General features: G+C 37.4%; 1 protein-coding gene across 5 annotated transcripts in view; it reads left to right on the top strand.

Annotated features, from left to right (window-relative positions):
• The first annotated feature begins 5,310 nt into the window (after window positions 1–5,310).
• Window positions 5,311–20,214, top strand: part of LOC113224964 (vacuolar protein sorting-associated protein 13B-like) — a 118,204-nt gene continuing 103,300 nt past the window's right edge. The window contains exons 1-2 of one of the 5 annotated variants that reach the window (XM_026454968.2): window positions 5,311–6,043; window positions 6,504–6,679. In XM_026454968.2, the coding sequence (XP_026310753.1) occupies window positions 6,533–6,679 (147 nt within the window). In that variant the 5' untranslated portion in view covers window positions 5,311–6,043; window positions 6,504–6,532. Of the gene's footprint in view, window positions 6,414–6,503; window positions 6,680–20,214 lie in introns of all 5 variants that reach the window. The other 4 variants (XM_026454967.2, XM_026454971.1, XM_026454969.2 and 1 more) reach the window with 4 other exon arrangements.

Here is a 20,214-nt window from a genome sequence, read left to right as displayed (position 1 = left end):
AAGTACTCAATTTAATGCCTATATACATATATGTATGTGATGTATATATACGCATATACGTATTGAGTCATGGTATGAAATGTATTTACCTCACTGTAGGTAAAATATTTGGAAGTCATACATTCATTTTCACTACTGTATAATATTCTATTGTATGAATATGACAGTTAACTACTGTCCTACTGATATTTCAATTGTTTCCATTGTTTTACTAATACAAGTTGAGTATCCTAATCCCCAAATCAAAAATGCTCCAAAATCTGAACGTTTTTGACTGCCTGCATGACCCTCAAAGGAAATGTTCTTTGGAGGATTTTAGCGTTTTGGATTAGGGATGCTAAAGTGTTAAGTATAATGCAAATATTCCAAAATCTGAAAATATTTGAAATCTGAAACACTTCTCGTCGCAAGCATTTTGGATAAAGAATACTCAATTGGTACAAACAATGCTGCAAAATAGTGTTAAAACATATCTCCTTGTGCATACAGGCAAGTTTCTTTCTTTCTTTTTTTTTTTTGAGACAGAGTCTTGCTCTGTCACCCAGGTTGGAGTGCACTGGTATGATCTCCACTCACTGCAACCTCCGCCTCCTGGGTTCAAGCAATTCTCCTGCCTCAGCTTCCCAAGTAGCTGGACTACAGGCGTGTACCACCACACCTGGCTAATTTATATATATATTTTTTAGTAGACATGGAGTTTCACTATATGTTGGCCAGGCTGGTCTCGAACTTCTGACCTCAGGTGATCCGCCTGCCTCGGCCTCCCAAAGTACTGCGATTACAGGTATGAGCCACTATGCCTGGCCTGCAAGTTTCTATAATACTTACAAGTAGAATTGTTGGGTCATAGGGCATATGCATCTTCAACTCTGCTAGATATTGCTTAATTCATCTCTACTGTGTTGTTCTCAGTAACAGTGTACTAGGTTCCTATCATACCACTCATTAACATTATACATTAAAAATATTATCAATCTGATAGGTATGGAATAGGTCATTATTGTTTTAAATTGAATTCCCCTGATTAGTGAAGCTGAACATGTTTTTTGTGATTATTACACTTTTGGGTTTCCTCTTCTATGAATTGATCAATTTTCTATTGGATTTGTTCATTAATTTGTAGTTTATTATAAAATGAGTTCTTTTTCTTTGTTGAATAATGAATATTTCATCATCTTCATCCAGCTTGTGGCTTGTATTTTGACATGTTCTTTGATGAACAAGCTTTTTTAATTTTAATGTATAAACTTACTAAGCTTTTCCTTGAAAGTTTGTCCTTTTTATGTCTTTGTGCCTTACCTTATTTAAGAAATCCTTCCTCTCTGAGGCATAACGATTTTTGTCCTATAATTTCTCTAAAAAAATATTGAATTTTTAATCCATTTTGAGTTTATATTTGTGTTTGTTGTGAACAGAGGTAGATTTACTCTACCATCACTTGTATAAGCTCTTTCCAAGGCTCTGGGAGAAGCCCAAGTAATGTTCACATGGGTTGTGTTTATATAAAATTTTCAAAAGTAATTTATTTTGGAATTTCCTTAGGAATCCCCAAATTATAAGTTTTTGGCCTCATAAAACTTGGACTTCTTTCCTATATCTGAGGTAGGAATCTAATTTTAATCTTTCTCCATACAGGTAGTAATTGTTCTAGTATCAATTATTGAAATATGTACTCTTTGCCATTGATGTGTAATGCTACTCTGTCATATATAAAGATGCCATGTTTGAAGGGGTTACTTTTTGGGCTCTTTATTCAGTTATATTGGTATGTTTGTCTATCCCTCAGATTTGTCTGAGGTAGTAGAGATTTCTAGGACTATTCTTGTCTTCCAAAAGGGTCTTAAACTAGGTCATTCCATTGATGATTTATTTTTCTGATTTTGCTTGAAAGGCTTAGGTCAGTGGAAAAAAATACATTGTTATCTGTAACTGGTAACTCCTCTCTTAAGCCTTGCCTGATTTTCTCACATAGTTCTAAATGATTTTTTACAGTGTCCCACAGCACTTTTTACATAATCCTAAAGTTAATCATATGATATTTTAATAGGTCATTTATATCTGTGATTCCAATGAAACTGAGCTCCTTCAATGTGGACATGCCCAAGTGACTGGTATGGTGTATAACACATAGTGGGCATTCAAAGAATGTCTGAGTTAATGAGTAAATTCAGAATATTAAACTAACATACATAAATAACTTGAGCCAATCATGATTATTAGTTTCTTGCCAACTAGACTTATGAACTATACTGTGCCCAATTTTCATAGTGAGATAATATCTATGTGACTTGGATATTTGTTTACACTTAACTCTGAGGGTATATTAAGAATGTTTACCTGCTGTAACTCTTTAGGAAGCCAGTCAGAAGCGCACTGTACAGCTGCTTAATGTGTATGACTTTAAATCCAGAAAACTTTGTTGTTCTATTGATTGTGGTAATTAATGGTTTTTCTTTTTTCCTTCTCAAAAGGGGAGAAATAAAGTCAGAAGACTTTGGTTGATTACAAGTTTAACGTTTCTGAAATAACAAAGTTGAATTAAGGTCAGCTTATATCTAGTATATGAATTGTTTAAAATAATACTTCCTGCTGAGACAGATAACCCTCCAAATCTCAGTAAGTTTAACAGTAGTTTATTTCTCCATCGTGGAAAATCCTAATGGATGTCACTTATCAGCAGTTGTTTCTCTAGGCAATGACTCATAGACTCAATCTCCTAGTTTTTGTCCTTAACCTCTCCTTGGACCTTGGAGTCCTCTGCACATTTTTATCCTGCTTGGGGATGGAGAAAAACTAAGGCTGTCATGTGGGAGGCTTTTATGAGCCAGGCCTGTGCCTACATCACTTCTATCCACATTCAGGTGGTCAGAACTCAGTTACTTGATAACACCTGGCTGTTAGACAGCCTGAATAATAATTTAGCCCCGTGTACACAAGGAAAAGGTAAGCAGATTCCCTGAATAATTGTTAAAGTAAATCACTGTCATAACCTATTAGGTACCACATAATATGCGAGGTGTTAGGGATACAGGTCCCTGTAGTTGAAGATCCCATATATATACCACACATAATAGAAAACTAAACAAAAAAACAAGCCTTTCTCTACCTTTTTCAATCTTTTAATCTTGCAGCTAGAAAATGTAAGCAGGGAGATGGAAATAAATAAGAAAATTAAAAACAGAATGAAGAAACAATGGTTAATAACCTGAAGTGGAAAACACTATGCTTAGATGGGTTTGCTGGTGAGTAATACCAAACATTTAAGGAAGAAATTATACCAATTCCCTATAATCTCTTCCAGAAAATAGAAGCAAAGGAATACTTCCTAACTTATTCATGAGCCCATCCTTACTATAATACCAAAATCAGATAAAGACATCATAAGAAAACCAAACCAATATTTCTCATGAACATAGATGCAAAAATCTTCAACAAAATACCAGCAGATTAAATCCAACAATGTATAAGAGGAAGTACAAGCCTTGACCAAGTGGGACTTATCCCAAGTATGCAAGGTTAAATATTCAACAATCAATTATTGTGATCAATCACATTAACAGGCTAATGAATAAAAAATCACATGTTCATATCAATAGATGCAGAAAAAGCATTTGACAAAATCTAACACCTATGTTATGATAATAACTGTCAGTGAGCTTTAGTTTGCTAAAGAACATCTACAAAAACCCTACAGCTAACAACATACTTAATGGTGAGGAACTTGAAGGTTTCCTGTTAAGATCAAGAACAAGGCCTGCCTCTACAGAACCAACCTGCCTCAAAGTCTTGAGAACACTTAAACAATATTTGTGGGGGGAAGAAAAATTTTACAATACAAAGATATAATAGATTTGGAAAAGACTTGCCATTTGACATTTTAAAAAATGAGCTATGAAACTATTAGTGAAGAGGAATTAAATTTATCTTAACTGCTTATGGTAAAGGACACAGTGGAATACAGGTTGAAAACTACAAATTTTTTGAAACTTAAACCAAAACACAGTGCCCAGATAATTTTCCCAAGCCAGGAATTTGTCCATTTTTTTGTTGGTTCCAGGAGAAAAATGGCATACGAGAACAAAAAATGTTTAGCATTCCATATGTTATTTGTTCAAATATCTTAGCCACATTTCTACTCCTATATTTGGCCAATTTATCTTAATATCGTGTTTTTATTTAATAGATCACCATAAGAGAAAACTAGGCCTTTTTTCTCTAGAAAAACGACAAGACCTGGAGCTACTGTTGTATACTGCTGAGAGGTTCTATACAATTAGTGGAACCATTTTCTTTATGTTAAAACCTCTAAGTCATGGCTTTGACCTGTGTTTCAGATGAAGCAGATAACTAAAAAAGAAATTAATTCATTTGTATAATTTGGCAAGTTTTGATAATACTCAAATATTTGAGTTATTAAGGCGTTCTTGTGAAGGAACAGCTGCTCTGAATTGGCAATTAGCTGCTGCCTCTTTTGGGGAAACTTAATTTCCTTATTTTCAGTAACAAAATAAATCTAAACACCTTGGCATCCTCAGGCCTCTTTTCTGTTGCAGTTACTGAAGCTCTTTCCAGAAATGGTAATTTTGAATTCCAGGAAAGAGCTTTAGGCATGGGTGGTTATTGAATAACTTTTTTAAAAAAGTCTAGTTTCTCTTTTTCGTTTTGTTTTGTTTTTCGACAGTCTCACTCTGTCGCCCAGGCTGCAGTGCAGTGGTGTGATCACGGCTCACTGCAGCTTCCACCTCTGGGGCTCAAGTGATCCTCCCACCTCAGCCTCCTGAGTAGCAGGGACTACACTACAGGCACCGTGCTCAGCTTATTTTTGTATTACTAATATTTTTGTAGAGACAGGTTTTTTCCATGTTGGCCAGACAGGTCTCAAGCAATTTGGAGGCCTTGGCCTCCCAAAGTGCTGGGATTACAGGTGTGCATCACCGCGCCTGACTAGGAGTCTAGTTTCAAAATGCACTGGTAGGTGTTTTTTTCAGCGCTAATCAAAAATAAGACAAGCTGGGCAAAACTTGGGCAGCATGTCCTATGCGATTCCTTTAAGCCCAGTATATATTTTCCGAGTTAATATTTGAATTTCTTGACTTTGTTAGCTTGCAAGCTATTATACGGAAAGGTAATGTTTTATACACTCATTACAGCCTAATAAAACCAACACCGACCCTTACAACTCTTGAATTCATTACTTATCAGTTATATTCACTTTGTCTCTAGAACTCTCAATTCCGTCTTCATTTTGGTTATTGCCGCAGCTTCCGTAAATCTCACGTCAGACTGCAATCCTATGGTTCCCCACAATATTCTTTGACCATCCCTCCCCCGCCCCTCATCAGCAAACTAGGGAGTACTTCACCATTGCTTTGTGAAAATAACAGAATGCGAGAGCTTGTCTATACATTTGGCCAAAACGCGTCCTCCAACAGTGTACGTCCTAATCCCTTCAATTATCTTCCCACATCCACCCTCTTTCCAGCAAATAAACCTCGGAACTAAGTTGAAATCTGTCACTTACTTCGCTCCTCCTACCAGCGGCCTATTGCTTCTGCCCTCCCCAGTGAACCCAACCTAGTTCCTCTTCCCAGTCCTCCCATTTCTCAAGAAAGACAACCACCTCTGTTTTTTTCAGGGCTTTAAGTGCTAGGTGTGGTTTCTTCCTCGGCATCCAACCAGCGACCCTCCCCACCCAGGACAGACTTCCACCTCGGGAACCGCCGACCGCGCAGCGGCCCCAGCACCCGCAGCCACCCTTTCCCCGGAGCGCCACTTCCGGATCTCGGGTGTTTCCCCTTTACGGTTCCCCCCACCCCCTCAGACACCTCCTAGATCTTTATACTAACTAGCAGGGTCGCAGCTGGGACCCTGGCTAGCCGAACGCAACAGTCCTTCTCCACGAAGAGGCGCAGAGTAGCTTCTCTAGCCTGAGAAATTCGGTCCGGCTGCGTAGAGTGGCGGCCGTGGAGGGACACTTTGTTTTGAACACCAAGTAGGGCACACCCGGAAGTGGCGCGGTACAGGAGCAGCGCTGCCGGCGGGGGTGGGTGCCAGGGACCTGGAGGTGGAGGGGACGCGGCGGTACTCTGGCGTGTGAGCGGAGAGTGGAGTGCTGGGGAGCGGGAGCGGGAGGGGGGGCCTTCTAGCTTTCGTTCTATGGTGGCAGATCCGGCTGGGTTCCGGGAAGCGAGGGCCTAGCGGAGTGGCTGGGTTGGTGAAGGGCTACTACGGCCGAAGGGCAGTCCGCCTCACTTCATTCTTCCTGTCTGAGGGACCCGCTCTCTTCTGGTCACTACATCTTCCTCCCTTACTTCGCTTGGCAAGGGGTGTCGTAGTTGTGAGGAAGTCGCAGCTGGAGCTGGGAGTCCTCTTGAGTTTTCTCTGCTTCTAAGAGGAGGCGAACGGCCGCTTTGGTGGGGACTTAGTGCTTTCGGCCTGAGATAACTAACGCTCTTTCCTTCACTATACCGCCGACTTATAACGTTTCTATCTACTCCTTTCAGCTTCCGACTTTGACTCCTTACCTTAAAAGATGCTGGAGTCATATGTAACTCCAATTTTAATGAGCTATGTGAATCGCTACATCAAGAACTTAAAGCCGTCAGATCTACAGCTTTCACTATGGGGTGGAGACGTGGTACTTAGCAAGCTCGAGTTAAAGTTGGATGTGCTGGAACAGGTAAGCTATGTAGCTGTCATGAACTGGAAACAGTTTTCAACTTGTTTAGACGGTAATCTGTTGTATCCTACGCCTTGACTTTGTGCTCTAAAAACGAAACTTTTCTACTGATGTATTTTGAACTACCCTGAAACAAGGGGGTCTTATTTTACATTATTTTCTTTTTTTTTTTGAGATGGAGTCTTGCTCTGTCGCCCAGACGAGTGCAGCTGCGTGATCTCGGCTCACTGCAACCTCTGCCTCTGGGGCTCAGGCAGTTCTCCTGCCGTAGCCTCCCTAAGAGCTGGGATTACAGGTGCGCACCACCACGCCTGGCTAATTTTTGTATTTTTAGTAGAGACGGGGTTTCACCATGTTGGCCAGGCTGGTCTTGAACTCCTGACCTCAGGTGAGCCGCCTGCCTCGGTCTCCCAAAGTGCTGGGATTATAGGCGTGAGCCACTACGCCCGACCTGCATAATCTTTAAAAATAGTTTGTTCCCAGGTGACGGTATATTAGAATGGGATTACTTAAAGTTGCCTTGACAGAAAGACGATTTCATTGTTAATGTCAGAATTGTTCTATTTAGTCAATTTTCAAGCATTATGAATGTGCTAATTTATGTTGTCAAAATTCTGTATAAGCCTGGAAAATATTACATTCTCATTCTCCTTTTTGGTCAGTGGAAGGGTTTGAAAGTCATCAGGAAGGGTGGCTGGCTGGTGGGGGTTGAGGAAAAAAAGATAAAAAAAAAAAACAACAAAAAAACCAGGTTCAGATCGTGAGGAAAGATGACATTTCCCACAGCATCCTCAGAGTGTTGAGTAGATACATTGAGAATGGCAGTAAAATTAGAAACTTCTTTATTAATCGTTTTAGTTTCTTTTAACATGAGATTGGTCTGATGCAAAAGAACTCTAACTTCAAAGATCACATATTCATTAATTCATTTATTACCTATATTAGTAACATATGCCAAGAAATTCTGTTAAACTTGAGGATCTGTGCAAGCTCAGAAGAATCAGGGACCAACTGATTTTTAGGAGATAAGGGAAGACTTAATCTGACAGTGATAGTTATTGATAATTTTTAGTTATAGTCCACAGCCTCTTTTATTACTCTTTTATTAAGTCAGTCTAGACTTAACACTAAGAAATAATACTCCTGGCTGCTTCTTTTTCCTGTTTCCAAGGTTAGTTGAGTGGCTTAGTATTTTCATTTTCTTTTTTTTTTTTGATGAGCACAAATCCCAAGTGTAACAGCTCAATTTTTTTTTTTTTTGAGACGGAGTCTCGCTCTGTCGCCCAGACTGGAGTGCAGTGGCGCCATCTCGGTTCACTGCAAGCTCCGCCTCCCGGGTTCACGCCATTCTCCTGCCTCAGCCTCCTGAGTAGCTGGGACTACAGGGGCCCGCCACCACGCCCTGCTAATTTTTTGTATTTTTAGTAGAGACGGGGTTTCACCGTGTTATCCAGGATGGTGTCGATCTCCTGACCTCATGATCCGCCTGCCTCAGCCTCCCAAAGTGCTGGGATTACAGGCGTGAGCCACCACGCCCGGCCAACAGCTCAACTTAAAAATGTTTTACACCTGTGCAACTACTGTCCAATAAAAAATAGAATGTTTCCAGCACCCCAAAAGGCTCACCTGTTTTACTTTTATTAAGTACTCCAGGCTGGGCGCAGTGGCTCATGCCTGTAATCCCAGCACTTTGGGAGGCCAAAGCGGGCAGATCATGAGGTCAGGAGTTCGAGACCAGCCTGGCCAACATGGCGAAACCATGTCTCTACTAAAAATACAAAAATTAGCCAGGCATGGTGGTGGGTGCCTGTAATATCATCTACTCTATAGGCTGAGACACAATAATCACTTGAACCCAGGAGGTGGAGGGTACAGTGAGTTGAGATTGCACCACTGGGCTCCAGCCTGGGCGACAGAGTGAGACTCCATCTGGGGTGGGGGGATGTACTCCCCACTCCTAAAAGAGGTGACTGGTAATATGACTTCTGTCAACATAGATAAGTTTTACCTGGTTTTGAACCTCAAAAAAATTGGAATCACTTATGTTTGGCTTTTTTCTTTCAACCTTTCTAAGATTAACCCCTGTTGTTAGAAGAGTTTGTTTTTCGTATTGTCAGTACTATTCCATTGCATAAAGATTCCACAATTTACTTACACATTAAAAAAGTGTCCTTTTGATGGACACTTGGGTTTTTAATATTTGTGGCTGGTGAAGAAAGCTTCCATGAACATTCCAGTACATCTGTCTTGGTAAGATAAGTATTAATTTCTCTTAGGTGTATACCTAGAAGGTAGGGCCTGTGTTTAGCCTGTGTTTTCATTTCGTATTGCCAGATAGTCTTCCAAAGTGATTATATCAATTCCAGTCTCACCAACAACTTATGAGCATTCCAGGTATTTCACATTTTTGCTACTACTTGGTATGTTTGTTATTTTAATGTTAGCCTTTCCAGTGGGTATGTAGTGATATCTCATTGTAATTTTAACTTCTATTTTCCTCATGACTAATGACGTTTTTATATTCTTATTGGCCATTTAGCTATTTTTTTTTGTGTGAAGTCTTAAGTCTTTTTTCCTTTTGTAAAGATTGAATTTTCTGTCTTATTGATGTATAGGAAATCTTTTTTTTTTTTTTTTTTTGAGACAGAGTCTCACTCTGTTGCCCAGGCTGGAGTGCAGTGGCGTAATCTCGGCTCACTGCAAGCTCCACCTCCTGGGTTCACGCCATTCTCCTGCCTCAGCCTCCTGAATAGCCGGGACTACAGGCACCCACCACCATGCCCAGCTAATTTTTTGTATTTTTAGCAGAGACGGGGTTTCACCATGTTAGCCAGGATGGTTTCGATCCTCTGACCTCGGGATCCGCCTGCCTCGGCCTCCCAAAGTGCTGGGATTACAGGTGTGAGTCACTTTGCCCGGCCAGGAATTCTTTATATATTTTGGAAATGAGTCCTTTGCCAGATAGATGTTTTGCAGTATTTACTTTCAGTTTGTGGTTTGTATCTTTACTCATAAAGGTGTCTTGATGAATAAAAGTTAATAATCTTACTGAAGTCCAGTTTATCAATCTTTTCCCTTGTGGTTAGGGTTTTTCTTGTCTTATTTAAGAAACCTTTGCTTACACCAACAACATATATTCTTTTATATTTCTTTTAGGAGCTTTATTAAATTCCATGATTCATCTCAAATTTGTTTTTCTGCATATGTGTAATAGAGGTAAAGATTAATTTATTTCCACTGATAGTTGATCTATACCATTTGTTGAACTCTTCTTTCCTTACTCAATTACAGTAAGCCTTTGCTGTAAATCAGGTTGCTGTATGTGTGTGGATTTGTTTCTGAAGTCTTTATTCTATTGAGTGATCTGTTTATCTATTCTTGTGTCACTCCATATGGTTACTGTAGCTTTTATAATAAGACTTGGTATCTCAGTGTAATTAGTACAACTTTGTTCTTTTCTCCTTCAAGATTTTCATAACTATTTTAGGTCCTTTGTATTTCCACATATATTTTATTTTTTTATTTTTTTTTTGAGACAGAGTCTCGCTTTATAGCCCAGGCCGGAGTGCAGTTGTGCCATCTCGGGTCATTGCAACCTCCACCTCCCTGTGGAGAAATTCTCCTGCTGCAGCCTCCCTAGTAGCTGGGATTACAGGTGTGCACCACCACGCCTGGCTAATTTTTGTATTTTTAGTAGAGACGGGGTTTCACCATGTTGGCCAGGCTGGTCGAACTCCTGAGCTCAGGTGATCCACCCGCCTTGGCCTCTCAAAGTGCTGGGATTACAGGCATGAGCCACCATGCCCAGCCTATCATATACATTTTAATTTCAACTTGTAACTTTTATAATTAATTTCTAAAAAAGAAAGCTGTTAGTGTTTTTGCTGAGATTACATTGAATCTATAGATCGATTTTGGATGAATTAACATATTGAGTTGACATAGTTTTGAGTTTTTCAATTCATGTACAAAACATTGCTTTCCATAGTTTTAGGCCTTTAATTTCTCTCAGCAATGTTTTGAACTTTTTAGAGAAATTTTGCATGTATTTAATTAAATTTTACCTCTTTTTATTGATGGTTAAGTAGCATTTTAAAAACCTGTTTTCTGGCTAAGTGTGGTGGCTCTTGCTTGTAATCAATCACAGCACTTTGGGAGGCCAAGGTGGGTGGATCACTTGAGGTCAGGAGTTTGAGATCAGCCTGGCCGATATGGCAAAACCTCGTCTCTACTAAAATTACAAAAATTAGCCAGGTGTGGTGGCTGATGCATGTAATCCCAGCTACTTGGGACACTGAGGCATGAGAATCACTTGAACTGGGAAGGTGGAGGTTGCAGTGAGCCGAGATCGCGCCACTGGACTCTAGCCTGGGCGACAGAGTGAGACTTTGTCTCAAAAAACAAACACAAAAAAACCCCTCTATTTTTAAATAATTTGTTACCAGTACAGGGAGATAAAATTGGTTTTAGTATGTTGACCTATCCCGTGGCCCAAAATGTCTAACAGTTTTTGGTATGTTCTTTTGGATTGTCCATGTTCAATCATGTCATCTGCAAATAATGACAGTTTTACATGTTTCTATCCAATACTTGTATCTTTTATTTCGTTTTATTTCATTATTGCACTGGGCTAGGGCCTTTTATATAATGTGGAGTAGAGGTCATGAGAATAGACATCCTTTTTTGTTTCCAATTTCAGTGGGAAAGTATTCAGTGTTTTACTATTAAGTATGTTGTTAGCGATAAATAACCTTTATTGAGTTGAGATTCTCTTGTATTACTACTTTTCCAATGAGTTTTAAAAATCATAAATGAATGCTGAATTTTATCAAATATTACATTTAATGAGTTGATACATGATTTTTCTCTTTTGTTTTATTAATGTGGTAAATTACATTGTTTTCCAATCTTAACCTTGAATTCCTGGATTATATATTATCTTTTTTACATATTGTTGGATTCAATTTGTTAAATTTTGATTGATTTTGTTGTGTATTTGCTTATAAGCGATACTAGCCTATGATTTTCCTTTCTTGGAATGTTGTTTCCTGGTTTTGAATGTCATGTGTGTGTGTGTGTGTGTGTGTGTGTGTGTGTATAGGCCTTATTGATTTATTTGTGAGGTATTCCCTCTTTTTATAATCTCTGACAGTTTAAGATCAATGTTAGTAGTTTTTTTAAAATTGTGATAGAATATATATAATACAACATTTATCATCTCAACTTTTTTTTTTTTTTTTTTTGAGACAGAGTTTCACTCTTGGCTGGAGTGTAATGGTGCCATCTTGGCTCACTGAGACCTCTGCTTCCTGGGTTCAAACAATTTTCCTGCCTCAGTCTCCCCAGTAGCTGGGATTACAGGCACCCACCACAATGCCTGGCTAATTTTTTGTATTTTTAGTAGAGATTGGGTTTCACCATGTTGGCCAGGCTGATCTCAAACTCCTGACCTCAGGTGATCCACCCACCTTGGCCTCCCAAAGTGCTGGGATTACAGGCATGAGCCATCATGCCTGGCCCATTTTAACCATTTTTAAATGTACAATTCTGTGATATTACTTATGTTTACATTGTTGTGCAACCATCACTACTACTTATCTCTAGAATATTTTCGTATTCCCAAACTGAAATTTGGGAAGTACCCATTAGACACTAACTCCCTATTTTCCTCTCTTCCCAGCCCCTTGCAACCACCATTCTACTTTATGACTGTATGAATTTGACTATTTTAAGTACCTCATATAAGTGGAATCATTCAATGTTCTTTTGTTATTGGCATATTTCACTTAGCACAATGTCTAAAAAAGCTTATCCATGTTGTAGCATATGCTACTATGTCCTTTGTTTTTAAGTCTAAATAATCTATTATATGTACATGCCACATTTTGTTCATTCATTTATTCACTGATAGATAGTTGGGTTGCTTTCATCTTTTGGCTATAATGCTGATATGAAGGTAGGTGTACAAATATACCTGAGACTGTGCTTTTAATTTATTTGGGTATATACCCAGAAATGGAATTGCTAGATCATATGATAATTCTGCGTTTAATTTTTTGAGGAATCACCATACTGTTTTCCACAGTGATTGCGTTGTTTTACATTCCTACCAGCAATGTGCAAATGTTCGAAGTGCTCCATGTCCTTACTAACACTTGTTGTCTTACTTTTTTTTTTTTTTTTATATAGCTAACCTAATGGGTATGAAATGATATCTCAATGTGGTTTTAATTTGCATTTCTCTGATGATTAGTGATGTTGAGCCTCTTTTCTCATGTACTTATTAGCTATGTTTGTCTTCTTTGGAGAAATGCCTATTTGAGTCCTTTGCCCAATTTTGAATTGGGTTCTTTGTTTTTTGTTGTTGAGTTATAGGAGTTCTGTATGTATTGTGGATATCAATCCCTTATCAGATACATGATTTGCAGATGTTTCCTCACATGCTATCAGTGGCATCTTACTCTATAATAGCATCCTTTGATACACCAAAGTTTTTAATTTTGATGAAGTTCAACTTACTATTTTTCTCATTCATTGTATGGATTTTTGCTGTCATATCCAATCATTGTCAAATCTAATGTCATGAAGCTTTTCTCCTGTGTTTTCTTCTAATTTTTTTGCTCTTACATAGTATAAGGTAGTGTCGCAACCTCTTTCTCTTTTTTTAAAATGTGGATATTCAGGTTTCCCAACACCATTTGTTGATATCTGTACTTTCACACTGAATGGTCTTGATACCCTTCTCAAAAATCATTTGACCATAGATGTGAGGGTTTATTTCTGGGCTCTCAATACTATTCCATTGATTTATATGTCTGCCTTTATGACACTATCACACTGTTTGGATTATTGTAGCATTGTAGTGAGTTTCAGAATCAGGAAGTGTGAGATTACCAACTTCTCAGTTTTTTAAGGAAAAATTAAACATGAAGTCATCTGGGTTATGATGTAAAGTTATAAACTGCTGATTTAATTTAAGATATGTAGGATCATTTAGACTTTTATTTCTGCTGTTGTCAGTTTTGGTTAATTGTATCTTTCAAGGAATTTCCCTATTTTTTGAAAATTCGGGATCAGCAAACTGTGTCCTGGGCCTGCTTTTGTAAATACAGTTTTATTGAAACATAGCTACTCATTTTGTTTATTGTCTGTGGCTGCTTTTACCCTAAAACAGCAGAATTAAGTAGCTAGGACAGAGACTGCGTGGCTTGCAAAAGCCTAACGTATTTACTGTCTCCATCTGTACTGAAAAAGTTTGCTGCCCTGCTCTAAATTGTTACATGTAAGGAGTAAAGTTGGGTTTTTTGTTGTTTACTGTTTTTTTTTTTAATTTTTATTTTTTGAGACAAAGTCTCACTCTGTTGCACAGGCTGGAGTGCAGTGGCATGATCACAGCTCACTGCAGTCTTGACCTCTCAGGCTCAAGCTGCCTTCCCACCTCTGCTTCCTCTGAGTGCCAGTGCTACCATTTCCGAATAATTTTTATAATTTTTGTAGAGACAAGGTCTCGCGATGTTTCCCAGGCTGGTCTCAAACTCCTGGGCTCAAATGACCTTCCAACCTCAGCCTCCCAAAGTGTTGGGATTATAGACGTGAGCGCCTTATGCCCAGGCTGGTGTTTATTAGACAGAGGCATACTCTAAAAAAAAAAAAAAAAAAAAAAAAAAAAAAAAAAAAAATTTATCTGTAGGATCTGCAGTGATATCTTCTTCTCATGCCTGATGCTGGTAATTTGTATTTTTTAAATCAATATTGCTAGGGTCTTACTAATTTTATTAATATTTTCAAAGAACTAATTTTTGTTTTCGTTGATTCTTTTTTGAGTTGTACTTGTGCTTTGTCATTTATTTTTGTTATTATTTTTATAATTTCTTTCACTTTTTTTGGATTCCATTTACTTTTCTTTTTTCTAGTTTCCTGAGTTGGAAACTTAAGTCATTGCTTTTTTTTCAGTCTTTTTCTACTGAAATACATATATGTAATGCTGTAATTTTTTTCTCTAACCATATATTTAGCACTATCACGTGGGATTTCATATTGTCTTTTCATTAAGTTAAAAAAATTTTATAATTTCCATTTTGATTTCTTTGATTATTGGGTTATTATTTGGCTTACTTAGAAGTATATTGCTTAATTTCTAAATATTTAGGAATTTATTAATTATCTTTCTGTTACTGATTTCTATTTAATTCCACTGTGGTCAGCAGCACATTGTCTGTACGATTTTAACTTATTAAAATGTATAAATTAATATATAGTCTGTTTCTGTGTTTCATGTGCAATTGATAAAAAGTGTGTATTCTGCACTTGTTGCTGTAGCGTTCTGTAAATATCACTTACCAGAAATTGGTCATTAGAGTTCTTCAAATCTTATAAATCCGTATGGCTTTTCATTGTTTGCTTATTCTGTCAGCTACTAGATGTTGAGGTATGTCTGCAAATATAGCCATAGCTGGAGGTATAACCTCCAGTTATGATTGGGGATTTGTCTATTTCTCATTTTTAGTTTTGTCAGTTTTCACTTTATATATCTTAAAGTTATGTTATTAAGTGTATACATATTTAGTATCATGACATCTCATTGTTTAATATACTTGAAACAAATCATTCTGAAGAGTGTCCCTCTGTTTTTCTTTTTCTTTTTGTTATTGTGGTCCCTCTTTCTCCTTGTTTTGGGTTGGGTTTGATTTTGTTTTTCTACTCTCAAGGTGGACATTTAGATTATTGATTTGAGATCTCTTTCTTTCTGCTTTTCTTTTTCTTTTTGGACAAGGCCCAGGCTAGAGTGCAGTGTTGATCATTACTCACTGCAGCTTCGACCACATGGGCTCAGGTGATGCTCTTACCTCAGCCTCCCAAGTAGCTAGGACCACATACATGTACTATCACTCCTGGCTAATTAAAAAAAAAATTATTTGTAGAGGCAAGGTCTTGTATGTTGCCCAGGCTGGCTTTTTTTCCTGTTGCAGACATTTACAGCTGTGAATTTCTTTAGCTGCATCCCATAAATTTTGGTATATTGTGTTTTCATTTTTACCCAGATCAATTATTTTCTGACTTCTCTTGATACGAATATGTATTTTTGCAGTTGCTGTAGTTACTGGATGGAGTTGTTAGAGATATGTAGATGTCAGGTATAACTGGTTGATAATGTTGTTCAAACCTTCTCTGTCCTTGTTGACTTTCTGTCCAGTTATTCTGTCCACTATTGTAAGTAAGATATTGTAGTCTCTGCTGTTATTGTTGAATTATCTATTTGTTCTTTCAATTTTCTTAGTTTTTGCTATACGTATTTCAAGGGTTTGTTGCTATGTTCATAAATGTTTTATATCTTCTGCATGAAGGGACTCTTTTATCCTTATAAAATGTCGCATTTTGTTTTTAGTAACTTTAAAAAAGTAAGTCTCTTTTGTCTGATGTTAGTATAATTGTTACAGCTTTCTGCTGTTACTATTTGCATATCTTTTTCTTTTCAACTCTATGTTTTTGAATCTAAAATGTGTTTGTTTTAGAGAGCATATAGTTATATCTTGTTATATTTTAAAATTCAGCCTGATAATCTTTGCCTTTTAAAAATTGACATATAATAATTATATATGTTTATAGGGCACAGAGTGATACTTTGATACATGTATATAATGTGTAATGATCAAATCAAGGTAGTTAGCATATTCATCACCTCAGACGTATATCATTTCTTCATATTGGGAACATTCAAAATCCTCTCTTCTAGCTATTTGAAAATCTACAGTAAATTATTGTTAACTGTAGTCACTCTACAGTGCTATAGAACACTATAACTTATTCCTCTCATCCAACTGTAAGTTTTTTTGTAGTTCTTTTTTGATTTTTGCTTTTAATTTTAGTGTGTACTTGGTAGGTCTATATATTTATGATGTACATGAGATGTTTTAATATGGGCATGCAATGTTTAATAATCACATCATGTAAAATGGGATATCCATTCCCTCAAGCATTCTTGATGTTACAGATGACCTAATTGTACTCTTTTACTTATTCAAAAATGTATAATTAAATTATTAATGACTATAGTCACCCTGTTGTGCTATCAAATACTAGGTCTTACTAATTCTATTGTTTTGGTACCCACTAACCATCTCTCCTCCTTGCCCCTTCCACCGGCTCTACCCTTCTCAGCCTCTGGTCCAGCTATAATTTTGTATCTCCCAGTATAATGTTTCATACTCCCCATTTTTTCTTTACCTTCCTAGTATCTAGTAACCACTGTTATACTCTCTACTTCTATGATATCAACTTTTCCAGCCCTGTGTATGAGTGAGAATATGCAATATTTGTCTTTCTGTGCTTGACTTATTTCACATAACATAATGACTTTCATTTCCATTCATGTTGCTGCAAAGGACAAGATTTTTTTTTTTTTTTTGGCATAATAGTATTCCATTGTGCGTACACACCACATTTTCTTTTCTTTTTTTTTTTTCGAGACAGAGTCTTCCTCTGTTGCTCAGGGTGGAGTGCAGTGGTGCAATCTCGGCTCACTGCAACCTCTGCCTCCTGGGTTCAAGCGATTCTTCTGCCTCAGCCTCCCAAGTAGCTGGGACTACAGGTGCACGCCACCACACCGACTAATTTTTGTATTTTTAGTAGAGATGGGGTTTCACCATATTGGCCAGGCTGGTCTCGAATGCCTGACCTCGTGATCTGCCTGCCTCTGCCTCCCAAGGTGCTGGGATTAGAGGTGTGAGCTACTACACCCATCCTATACCACATTTTCTTTATCCATCATTCCTTTGTAGATGGATAGGTAGGTTGATTCCATATCTTTGCTATTGTGTATAGAGCTGCAATAAACATGGGAGTACAAGGTATCTCTTTATCATACTAATTTTATTTGTAGGTACACCCAGTAGTGGGATTGCTGGATTATATCTAGTTCTATTTTCAGCTTTTTAAGGAACTTTTATGGTGTTTTTCAAAATGGCTACTAATGTACATTCCCCACCAAGTGTGTAAGTGTTTTCTTTTCTTTATATCCTCACCGTATTTTGTTTGTTTGTTTGTTTCGGTAATAGCTGTTCTAACTGATATGATACTTTGTTGTGGTTTTTATTTACATTTTCCCTATGATTAGTGATGTTGAACATTTTTCATATACCTGTTGGCCATTTATATGTCACCTTTTGAGAAATGTCTACTCAGAGCAATTGCCCATTTTAAAATTGGAGTGTCTCTGTGGGTGTGTGTGAGTGTGTGTGTGTGTGCGCGTGCGTGCATGTGTGCTATTGAGTTGAGTTCCTTGTATATTATGGATATTAGCCTCTTATACAATAAAATATTTGTCTAGACCAAAGTCCCAAAGCATTTTCTCTTGTGTTTTCTTCTAGTAGTTCCATAGTTCCAGGAATTACATTTAAGTCTTTAGTCCATCTTGAGTTGATTTTTGTATATGGTGAGAGATTGGGATCAAGTGTCACTCTTCTGCTTATGGATATCCAGTTTTCATGGCACCATTGATTGGAGAGACTGTCCTTTCCCTAATGTGTGTTCTTCATGCCTTTGTTAAAAATCCATTGGATTTAAATATGTGGGTTTATTTTTGGTTTTGCTATTCTGTTCTCCTGGTTTGTATGTCTGTTCTTATATAAGTACCATGTTGTTTTGATTACTATAGCTTTGTAGTTTATTTTGAAGTCAGAAATTGTGATGCTTGCAGATTTATTCTGTTGTTCAGAATTGCTTTGACTATTCAGAGTCTTGTAGCCAAATACAGATTTTATCTTTGCTTGTTATGTACCTGTAAAGAATAGCATTGGTAATTTAGTAGGAATTACATTGAATCTGTAGATCTTTTTGGGTCATTTTAACAACAATTTTTCCAATATGTGAACATGAAATGTCTTTCTAATTTCTTTGTGTCTTCCTCTGTTTCTTTCACCAGTGTTCTGTCACTTTTTTTGTAGAGATCTTTTACCTCCTTAGTTAAATTTATTCCTAGGTATTTTATTTTTTGTAGCTATTGGAAATGGGATTGCTGTCTTGATTTCTTTTTCAGCTAGTTTGTTATTGTCCTAGGAAACACTACTGATTTTTATATGTTGATTTTTGTATCCTGTAACTTTACTGAATTTATCAGTTCTAAGAGTTTTTTGATAGAGTCTTTAGGTATTTCTGCTTGTGAGATCATGTCATCTGCAAATACGGACAGTTTGACTTTTTCTTTTCCAATCTGGATCCCTGTTCAAAAAATTTTTTTTCCCTTGCTTAATTACTCTGGCTAGGACTTCAGTACTATGTTGAATAAGACTGGTGAAAATGGGCATTTTGTCTTTTTCCAGTTCTTAGAGGAAAAGCTTTTTGTCCCATTCTTGCATTCCTGGGATAAATCCCATTTAATTATGGTGTATAATCATTTTGCTGTGCTATTGGATTTGGTTTGCTAGTATTTTGTTGAGGATTTTGCATCTGTGTTCATCAGGCATATTGTCTTGTTTTCTTTTTCTGTTGTTTCTTTGTTTGGTTTTGTTATTAGGGTAATATTGGCCTTGTAGAACGAGCTAGGAAGGATTTTCTTTTTTTTTTTTTTTTTGAGACGGAGTCTCGCTGTGTCGCCCAGGTTGGACTGCAGTCGCCAGATCTCAGCTCACTGCAAGCTCCGCCTCCCGGGTTCAGCCATTCTCCTGCCTCAGCCTTCCGAGTAGCTGGGACTACAGGCGCCCGCCACCTCGCCCGGCTAGTTTTTTGTATTTTTTAGTAGAGTCGGGGTTTCACCATGTTAGCCAGGATGGTCTCGATCTCCTGACCTTGTGATCCACCCGTCTCGGCCTCCCAAAGTGCTGGGATTACAGGCTTGAGGGAAGGATTTTCTATCCTTCAGTTTTTTTGGAATAGTTTGAGAAGAATTGGTATTCTTTTTAAAAAGTTTAGTGGAATTCAGTAGTGAAGCCATTCAGTCCCAGGCTTTTCTTTGTTGATGATTTTATTACTGGTTCAATCCTCTTACTCGTTATTGGACTGTTCAGGTTTTCTCTTTCTTCTTGGTTCAATCTTGGTAGATTATGTGTCTGGGAATTTATTTGTGTTCTCTAGGTTCACTTATTTATTGGTGTGTATTTGTTCATAATAGTCACTAATGATCCTTTGTGTTTCTGTGGTTTGGTCTCTTTTTTTCTTAGTCTGTGTAATAGTTTGCTGATTTTGTTTATCTTTTCAAAAAACCAGCTTTTCATTTTGTTGATCCTTTGTATTGTTTGGTGTCTATTTCATTTATTTTGTTCTGATCCTCATAATATCTTTCCTTCTACTAATTTTGTGTTTGTTTTGTTCTTGCTTTTCTAGGTCCTTGACATGCATCGTTAGGTTGTTTATTTGAAATCTTTCAACTTCTTGATACAACTGTTTAATGCTAAAAACTGTTTGTACTGTTTTTGCTATATTCCATAGGATTTACTATGTTGTATTTCTATTTTCATTTGTTTCAAGAAATTTTAAAATTTCTTGTTCACTTTTTTTATTGATCCATTGGTTATTCAAGAGCATGCTGTTCAATTTTCATG

The sequence above is a fragment of the Piliocolobus tephrosceles genome, chromosome 7 (assembly GCF_002776525.5).
Source record: "Piliocolobus tephrosceles isolate RC106 chromosome 7, ASM277652v3, whole genome shotgun sequence".
NCBI lineage: Eukaryota > Metazoa > Chordata > Mammalia > Primates > Cercopithecidae > Piliocolobus > Piliocolobus tephrosceles.
The sequence above is the reverse complement of the archived record's forward strand: the minus strand, read 5'-3'. Positions and strand labels throughout refer to the sequence as shown.